This window comes from Charadrius vociferus, unplaced genomic scaffold (genome assembly GCF_000708025.1).
Source record: "Charadrius vociferus isolate BGI_N301 unplaced genomic scaffold, ASM70802v2 scaffold15, whole genome shotgun sequence".
NCBI classification, from domain to species: domain Eukaryota; kingdom Metazoa; phylum Chordata; class Aves; order Charadriiformes; family Charadriidae; genus Charadrius; species Charadrius vociferus.
In genome coordinates this window covers 10466398-10476836 of record NW_009650064.1, presented here as the reverse complement: position 1 = coordinate 10476836, position 10439 = coordinate 10466398, and the positions used below count along the sequence as shown (strand labels likewise).

Here is a 10439-nt window from a genome sequence, read left to right as displayed (position 1 = left end):
GAGCTTTAATAGACAGATTTGAAAAACAACTTTACACATGTAATTTTTTTGTAATTATAAAAATAACAGCATATATTAATAATCAACTAATTATGTGATGTTTCTTTTGTACTGGTTCTTTAAGTTTAAATACTCAGTGAACTTAATATGGTCCAATTATCAAAATTTAAAAATGTATCTTGCTTTCATAAAATGGAGGGGAGGGGGCCTAGAAAGCTCTTATTTCTCAATAACACCGAGCAGAAACCAAGGAATAAGGTAATATTAATGCTAAGACGTAAAAAATTTAGTAAAGTAATCCACATATCTTTAGTTTTATTGCTGTGATGAAGAGAATAATTCTTATTGCCTTATTTGATACTTCACAAGATTTCACCATGAATTTTTATGTGTTGTTCTAAAATAGCTAACATGCACCATTTACAGTTTTCTTGAGATTAAAAATGGTCTCAGTCAATTTTATGATCTCCAAAGGTTTTTATTAAAAATAAATTCAGACAAAAAAGGTAGCAGATGAAAAGTATAAAGCCTTGAAAACCAGAAGTTCTAATAAACAAGCTACTACGAACTAAAAATAATCGAGACAATTTAGTTTGGATACCAAAAGTATATTTATATAATGATGCTGTTACGTATGTATTTGCTAATTTATTATATCATAATATTGACAATTCTCTGTGCTCTAATTGAGTCTTATTTCTATTATTGCAAGAATATACACAACTTTAGCTGTGTCTTCAGGAGTAAGAGAGAGCATTTTACAGATTTTACCAGTTTACGAGAGATTCTTTGCACCTATTAAATAAGTATACATATACATGTATGTATATGTATGTATACACAGACACACAAAATACATACATATTAACTCACTATGCTAATGTCTATTCATACATATGCATATATGTATATGCATATACATATATACGTATGTAATAGATGTATATTCATCTATATATGTACATACATATACACACATGCACGCACATGCATGCATGCCTATATATCACACCTAACATTTAACTTATACCTCCTACAATCTCAGTTAAACAAAATCCTCGGTTGGCTGCTGGTTGTAGTGGGATTAGATATTTGCCATTATTCACATTTGCCCTCAACAGATCCCTCAGCAGGACAGACTTCCAACAGGAGCTGTAAGTGGCAAGTAATTTTATCAAGAAATGCAAAATGCAATTTAAAATGTATAAAAGGCAGATAAACAATAAGACTTCCCAGCATAAACAGGAAAGCATAGACATATTGCAGGTTTGGAGACCAGACTATGGGAGCTAAAACTAGGAAGAAAGACATTGCCACCATCACAAATGGAACTGGTAGAAACACCTGCAAGAGAACGGAAAAAAAAATATTTTAGGAAATAAACTGATCAACTGTGATTTTATGCCTCATTCACAAAAGTAATAATGCGTTCTTTGCCACACTGGAGTACTGTTTCTCACATTGCTGCAATCCCACCCAGGATGAGACTCATCTGACTTCAAATTGCCTACAAGATAGGCAACTTTTCTAAAATACTTGCTCAGGCTCTGTCTATTGTCAAGGGGGAGGGACAGGCAAGCCCTGAAAACCACTTGTCCACATGTGTTACTATGGGCTCCTAAAAGAAACTCAGGGTTGGGTGCCTACAAGAAGCCTTGACAACGAGCATACGCTTCTAACCCACATTTCTGACAGCTAGGTTGAGATTAAACTAAACCTATCCTTAACATCTGTGGTTGTGTCAGGAAAGATGAGAGTAGAACAATGTTTAATTAACCAGGAACGGCTAGCCTGGATCCCACACTGCTTTGGTTACTGGTCCACACTGGTATGGTTTCACGTTGTTTGCCCTTCTCCCCCATTCTGCAGAAATCCATCTCTTGTTTTGAAGTGCAGGCTCTCTGGGGCAGACACCACCTGTTTCATAGAATCATAGAATGGTTTAGGTTGGAAAGGACCTTGAAGATCATCAAGTTCCAACCCCCCCGCCATAGACAGGGACACCTCCGACTAGACCAGGTTGCCCAAGGCCACGTCCAGCCTGGCCCTGAACACCTCCAGGGATGGGGCCTCAACAACTTCTCTGGGCAACCTGTTCCAGTGCCTTACAACCCTCAAAGTGAAAAACTTCTTCCTAATGTTTAATCTAAACCTGCCCTCTTCCAGTTTAAAGCCATTCGCCCTCATCCTATTACTACATGCCCTAGTAAAAAGTCCTTCCCCAGCTCTCCTGTAGGCCCCCTTTAGGTACTGGAAGGCCGCAATAAGATCTCCCTGGAGCCTTCTCCTCTCCAGGCTGAACAGCCCCAGCTCTCTCAGCCTCTCCTCATAGGAGAAGTGCTCTAGCCCTCTGATTTGTTTTTTTGTTTTTTGTTTTCCTTCTACAATGAGGCAAAGGTTTTGAATAAGGCTCTAAAGGCTGTGATTATTATTTGTATTTTTGTAGTGACCATCCACTCTTGACTTGCGCTTCTTCCGTAACTTCTGCGTGCTACCTGTGACTCAAAAAAATCTGCAAAAATATTTTATAACTAATTTCCGCTTACTTTGTATGGTCGATGTAGATGAGGTTCCCGGTATCGAAGTACAATCAGGCTTGCACAAGTCAATCCGATCATAAGCCAGGCAGAAAATCCAAAGTAATTTGTTAACGTAATAAGGTCAGAGGGGATTATAAAAATGGATGCAATGGTGGTTGAAAAAATCATGGCTGGTGCTGGAGTACAGGAGTGGACATTAAGCATGGATATTAGAACTGGTAAATGTCCTGACTGACTTCCAGCATAGCTTAATCGACCTAGGGTGAACATGCTGCTGTTGAGGGCACCAAATATTGAGACAGCAACAGAGAGAGGAATGATCCAGGCAACAGAGGGGATCACTCGATCAGCCCAAGTGACTGCCACAGCAACTGCAAGAAAGCAAAGCACTAGTGGTAGTGTAGGCACCGTGTTCTCAATTACTGGCAGATGCAACAGAAATGAACTTAAAATACACGAAATAGCTATTATTTACCAGCAAGGCCTGTTTTCTGTTACAGTAATCAAGCGTGACTAATCTAATCCTAAGGGTATTTAATTCAGGAGCTAAAAATTTCCTGGAGATGACAGCAAGAAGGAGCGCTGCCTGCTGGAGCCATGGGAATGGACTGCTCAGCAGGAGCAAGTTGCATCTCACCGCCATGAATCACAAACGTGGACGTGTGGGCAAGGCCATGCAGGGACAGAGAATGAACGTATTAGTCCCTGGCGTGACCACAGTGGTGACATGATCTACTGTTACGAGGAAACTGCCCACTTGTGTGCGGGTATGGCCAGAGACAGGTCAGCGAATGTGTTATTAATGAGGTTTTGCTTTGAGTGGAAGTGGGAAATGTGAAAGATTATTTCTGAGGAAGAGACATTCAATATTTCTTGGAAATTAGCTATAACCCATATTGTATCAAGGCCTAATTTAGTGAGTCTATAACCAACTGTCATGAGAAATATAGGTCTTGCAGGGATCTGCGCAGCAAAAGTAGTTATTAGAGACGGGGAAAAAAACTCCCCCCAAAAAATATGCAGTGAAAGAACAAGAACTGCAGCAATGCATAGTAATGTTTGAAACGAGCTGTAATTTTAAGGCTACCTCTTCAGCTGACATAGACAAGCACAGCTCTCCCGGTATGTTTGGAGCTGCTCACACCAGCTGGGCAGCTGCTACTCACGGATACTCTGGGATTTGCTGCCTCTTTCATTGTAGGATGGATCTGCAAATGTATGCATCTCTCCCAACAGATAGCCGGATAATGGCGCAGCAATAATACGAGGTTGCTGAGTGACAGCTACACTGCTCCCATTTATGCTATAGAGCTGTTCTCACGGGAGAAAAAAATAATTGATCCATCCAAATGAGGTTGTTTTTTGGCACTCCTGGAGGCAAGGTCTGACAGCTCAGTCTCATTACAGTGGTATTTGAAAGGTGCTGTTTGGACAACCAAGGAGAAATATAGCTCCTCTTGCACCTTTCCATGGAACAACTTATTGGTACAGGTGTGAGAGAGGCTTTACATAGGTAGGACTTTTGTATAGGCTCTTCTAAGGAATCACAATATTCATCACAAATAATCCCCCCAAACACACCCAAAATGGCTACATTTTTGTGTCCGTAGACTTTTCTATATTACTTATCATGGTAGACTTGTCCACCTCCTAAACAGTAATGGCTTTAGCCTGAGACACCATGAAGTCGAGAAGGAAGGTGAGAGAACTAAAACTACAGGAAAACAATGGCCTTCTCTATACTCCCCCAATTTTCCAGGTTTTCATACACTTCTGATTTCTTTTTAGTCAGTGCAGGAATAAGCCAACATTTTCCACACCTAATAACATCTGTCTGCATTCAGTCCAACTTGTGTCATACAGCAAAGTTAAACAAGAATTCTCTGTGAAAACTTAGAACGAAACCCAGACTTCCCAACTCTGAAGTCAGATGAACAGAAGTGACCCACTGAAATGACATCACATCGGTATGCTAATGGACCATACCTTTTTAATTAAAAAAAAAAAAAACAACAAATCCATACCTGAAGAGACAATTTCCTTAGGTGTGAGGACAGTCAGATATGAGATGTTCACCAGTAAGTAAAAAACAATCACTGCCGGAACAGCAGTCAGCACAGTTAAGGGGATATTTCTGCTAGGGTTTTTCATCTCCTCTGAAAAATACAATTTAAAAAGACTAATAAGTAAGCAATGTAGCTTCTGCAGGTATGTTTCAGTAGCGAATCTGTGCAGAGCTTGACAAGACAGACACCAAAGTCCTGACCAACCCCTAACCATGGCTCCTTTGCTACACTGCTTGTGAGGTCCTACAGTTTTTCTCAAATAATTTATTATCAAATAAGTCTAAAAAAATGTTTTTCATTTTTACAAATCTCTTTTTTCTTATTTAGCTATTTTTTAACCATCTTGAAAGGAAGGACAGATAGAGGCCTGATAAGACTGATAAACAAATGCCAAAGGACTGATAATTAGATTAGATATTAGGAAGAAATTCTTTACTCTGAGGCTCTGAGACACTGGAACAGGTTGCCCAGGGAAGTTGTAGAAGCTCCATCCCCGGAGGTGTTCAAGGTCAGGTTGGATGGGGCTTTGAGCAACCTGGTCTAGTGGGAGGTGTCCCTGCCCATGGCAGGGGGGCTCGAACGAGAGGGGGCTTCAAGGTCCCTTCCAACCCAAACCATTCTGGGATTCTATAACTTTTCTCTGATTTAACAAATACTTGACTTAAATTAGAAAACTGATTTAGAAACCTGTTGCAGTGCCTCACCACCCTCAAAGTGAAAAATTTCTTCCTAATATTTAATCTGAATCTACCTTCTTCCAGCTTGAAGCCCCTCATTCTATCACTACATACCCTTGTAAGAAGTCCTTCCCCAGCTCTCCTGTAGGCCTTTTTAGGTACTGGAAGGCTGCTATAAGGTCTCCCCGGAGCCTTGTCTTCTCCAGGCTGAACAATCCCAATTCTCTCAGCCTGTCCTCATAAGAGAGGTGCTTGATCCCTCTGATCATCTTCACCACCCTCCTCTGGACCCCCTCCAACAGGTCCATGTCCTTCCTATGTTGGGGGCTCCAGAGCTGGACACAGTACTCCAGGTGGGGTCTCACCAGAGTAGAGTAGAGGGGCAGAATCACCTCCCTTGACCTGCTGGCCACAATTCTTCTGTTGCAGCCCAGGATACAGTTGGCCTTCTGGGCCATTGCCAGCTCATGTTGAGCTTTGGTAAGAACTTTTCAAGTAGTCATGCTTTTAAATCACAAGCTTGAACATCAGTTTATCTATTCTTACATCACGTCATGAGTCTTGATCTGAAACTTTCTGAGTGTATTTTCTATTCCTACACAAAACCTTTCTCTTTACCCTTACATCAGGAAACACACAAAATGTAAGGGAACGAGTCTGAAGGTATTGACAGAACAGCAGTAATGCAGTGGCTTTAAAAGGAGGCCATTCCTAGCTGGATTCTGCTGTTGATTATCTTTTCCAGGGCAAAGCTTGCTGAAGAAAACAAGAACTAAGCCTGGCATCAAACTTTGCAGCTGAACAACTGAGGCGCTGGCACACATTCCTGACCACGTGACAGTCCCGGCAACAGATGGAGCTGGTTTCCAGAACCCTAATAACTCATCCTCATCTCAGTGAAAAAGGGTCTTTTTCCTCTCTTCCACTCCTTCATCCCTTTCCTCTCACTCCCTCTCCCCTTCCCACCTCCCTCAGCATTTACAAAAAGCTTCCCAAGTATTACCAACCAATAACTTACAAGGAGGAAAAAGTGAAAAGTCAAATGTGCAGCTTACCTAAGCTTTTTTTCAGGAGGCAGAAATCCCTTTCCTCCCTCAAATTTTATTTGTCTCCTGCCCAGAACATCAGCTTTGAGCCTGCCCCAGCGCCGGCTGTAGCATACAGAGCCAGAGGGACTGAATGAGCACAACAGTGAAATTCAGATACGGACTATGGGAGAATTCGGGATTTATTTCAAATGTAAGAAATACACTTGGTAATTTTGAGCCCAGAAGAGCACAATCACCAAAACTGCCAATTTACATTTGTCTTTCCATTTGTTTTGTTGCCTGTTACAGTCCTGCCGTCCAGCTGGCACCTGATGCTTTAGCTGAAGCTCACAGCAATTTAGTTATTGTCGAAGAATAGGAAATTCAGCTCAGAAGAGGACTATTGCATAGGCAGCATCTGTCTAAACAGCTGTGCTGCCCAGTGCATGGTATTTATTACTACCGCTAACTGAGCAGAAAACAAATTAATATTTTACCAATAATTTTGTATTTTCTCAGGCTTACAAAGCTAAATGCTTGCCTTTAAGGAAATCCTAAGATTTCAAAATTATACTTTGCTGATTTATATCATCTTTTTTATTGCAGCATATTGTTAACGCTGGAATAGCAGGATTGCAATAATAACAGTCATTTTTTAAACATTAACCCAATTTTCACACTGTTCTCACCATTGAACTTTGTGTTATGCATTTCACACATCCAGTTTATTTAATGTTTTACATGTGATAGAAGTCAATAGATAAATAGTTAAAGATAGAAGAGCAACATCGAGTTGCTTACAATTTAATTCTATAAATCTGATGATACCGTAAAACACTATTCATTTAACTCATGATGTGCATGAACATTATCTCTGCAGCCTTCATGAAAAACTGCTCTATTTATTACTGCCACATGTGTCATCAGATACAAAATAGGATAAGTAATCAGATATTCAAAAAGGTTTTGAATGTTTAAAATTAAGCACAAGTGATATGAAAGGATTTATACACTTTCCTTAGATGATTCTTCACCTTCTGTGCAAAAGTCTATTTTCCCAAGGAAGTGACTACTGACCATCTTATATATCCCATAAATTACTGTATGTTAACACAATTCAAAATGAAATTTTCCATGCACAAACCAGCTCGATAATCTCAGAGAAGGTACAGATACTTAAATACAAATTAATCAATTATTTTTTTGGATTTGGTCCATACTGTGCACATAGTTTGGCACGGGCATCTTAATCCTTTTATAAAAATGCACCAACACACTGAGAAAGACAAAATGCAGGTTTTTAAGGTGTGAAAAAATGTTTATGCATGAGATTTCAAATGAACTATTTTGATTTCTCTTGTACTCCTTTGGAAATGCCAGCCTGATTCTGGAGACTGCACAAGAAGCAAGAAACTTCCCTAGAGAGGAACAGTGTCTCTTCTACCAGCCCCAACAAACACAGGACTCACGTAAAACATGAGAGACCCTATGGTCTTGAAGGAGAGACAAGATCTACTAAGATGAGCTAAGGAATGTAAGAATAGCAACTGCAGAACAAAATCTGAAGAAGTGGAGGGAGATACCTGCCATATAATTGAGGGACCACCAACCACCGTACGCGTACAGTCCTTGGAAGAAGGCTTCAGCAACCTGTGATGCGTTGGGGATCTCTGAGCTGAAAGCGTCTTCAAACCTGGCCAGACTCTCCTTTCTCCCGCCAATGAGGAGAACTACGCCACCGACAGCGATTACAGCCAAGGCCATCATCTTCAGCAGGGTGAAAACTGTCTGCACCCAGGCAGCCATTTTGACACTGCGGCCATTCAAAATCCCCAGGGACCAGAGAACAGCCAAGGCCAAGCATTTCTTCAGCACTTCTGGTGCCGGGCAAGTGCCGTAGAAGGGCTGGGTGGCGTATTCAGCAAACAGCAAGGCTCGAGCAGCATTTGATGCTGGCTTGGTAAATGTTGACGTCCAGATAAAAACGAAGGCAGGTAGGGATCCAAGGCCTCTTTTAATATGGCTGTATTCTCCTCCGGAGAAGGGCAGAGCCGTTCCCAGCTCTGCATAACAAAGGGAACCCATCAGAGAAACCAGTCCGGACGCAGTCCAGATCGTTAGTGCGATGCCGACATTGAGTAGGGAATGCTTTAACACCCCCGTGGGAGACACAAAGATCCCTGCCCCGACAATCGATCCTATAATAAAACTTACCCCATTAAAATAACCTATATTTCTTTTCAGCTGCATCTTGGCATTTTCTTTTCTTTTCAAATCTTTGGGATCGTCGCTCTTTCCTTTTCCCATTTTTGTTCTGTGTTTTCACAGCAGATTATATGATTTTAGAGGCTAGCCTACATGTATTGCCCTCTCACTTTGTTGTTAGCAGACTGTCACAGCCCTACTTGCTAGTGAAATGTTATGTGAAGCCTGGCTTAATCATTCAGAAAAGAGAGCATACTTTGGGTTTTGGTGTCTTCTGCATGAAGATGATTAACCAAATACTTCAAGAAACACTGGCAAATCATATACATGTTGGTTTAATATGTACTTCAGAAATTATTAGGGTCTAGAGGTATTTTTAAAGAAACCGACATAACAAATAATGCACAGCAAATGCTCGTTTCTTGGCTGATTTTCATCAACAGATTTCAACTATTTTATGCGTATCTTCAGAGACAACTGTGCAAAGTGGGTAAACGTGACCTCTGAATCGGACTAAAGAGGAAGGATATAGCAGCGTGAAGAAAGACATCAGCCCTCCTGATGTTATCGACAGTGACACAAGCATTACATTGAACAGCCTTGTACCGTTTTTCCACCGTCAATACATAAAAATGACAGTGATCACCACTGAACACCAGTATGTTTTGCCAAATCCCCATCAGTCACTGGGTATAGTGGAGCTTGTTTATACTTTACTCATTAAACACTGCCCTAGAAAGAAAATTATCAGCTTACTCCCAGCTTTTCTCAAGCGCTCATCGTTATAGTAGTACCTAAGTGCCTCCTAAGCAGGTATTAATATTCGGACGCTGCTGCGAGGGGAAGGGGCTGTATCATCGTTCCTATTGTCTGTATAGGGACTGTGGAACAGAAAGACGAAGGCTGAAAGTGCCCACCACCTCTTCAGGTATATTTTTCTACATATTTAACAATCCATGGTATATTTTCTGTTCAAAATACGGAAAACTAGCTTCTCTTCAAGCAGATGTGGATATACCATTGCCACAGACATCCGCTCCAAGAAAAATGTATTTATTCTTTTTAAGAGATGTAGAGAAAAAGGGGCAGGAAGCGGGAAAATAACCGAAAAAGCAGCTCAGCATATACCTTAAGGGTTGCTAAGCACGCAAACTAGTAGCTGCAAAGTTCTTACTTTTTGCAGGCCAAGTTGCAGAACCAGTTTTGTCCCGAAGGTCAAAGCTTAGCAATGCAGCGAACAAAACTCAACAGCTTTTACAGGGCCCAACTTGAAAGACACAGTGGTTCAGATTGGTTCTGAACAGCTGGATTTTCACTCAAGTACAAAATAAATTAGTCTTAAAAGTTAGCTTTATGTAATATGCCACCATGTAAAAGACCCTTAGTTAAAATAGGCATGTGCAGAGACTGTTGATTTTTTAATTTTTTCAATGACTTGATTAAAGCGGGTGTCCATCACCACACAGAAACTATGCAGCATGGTCAGTGACAGAATCCACAGCTCCAGAGCAGCCTTCAACCCTAAGACAATTCCATTTTCTGCATATCACTGCAGCACTCACTATATATACTTTCACCTTCAGAAAACATCAAAAAAAACAAAAATTCTCGTTCTACACAAAACACACCTCTATTTATAGAAACTTCCCTGCATTTTAAATTACATTTATTCACTTTATAAATTGCAATATGTATTTAAGTTCAAGTATGCATTTATTATGAATTAATTCATTGTAATTCAAATATTTATTCACCAGGATTCATGAATTTGAAATTAAATGTGACAAATGTTTTAAATTGTTAAAATACGTAATTTCCTGTTTTATTTCAGTGCCTTTTCTGATTGTCCCTCTCTGTGAATGAACACATATTTTTTGATATCCAGAAATCTTCCAACTCTTTATTTTGGGTGTTCAACCAGAT

At 40.4% G+C, this 10439-nt stretch overlaps 1 protein-coding gene across 1 annotated transcript; it reads right to left on the bottom strand.

The window, feature by feature from the left end:
- Positions 1-953: 953 nt before the first annotated feature.
- Positions 954-8618, bottom strand: SLC7A13 (solute carrier family 7 (anionic amino acid transporter), member 13). The gene is made up of 4 exons (XM_009891870.1): positions 7895-8618; positions 4565-4696; positions 2547-2911; positions 954-1344 (listed from the first exon to the last, which is right to left on the bottom strand). The coding sequence occupies exons 1-4, from the start codon at positions 8616-8618 to the stop codon at positions 1099-1101; spliced, it is 1467 nt and encodes a 488-aa protein (XP_009890172.1). The 3' UTR covers positions 954-1098.
- Positions 8619-10439: the final 1821 nt, after the last annotated feature.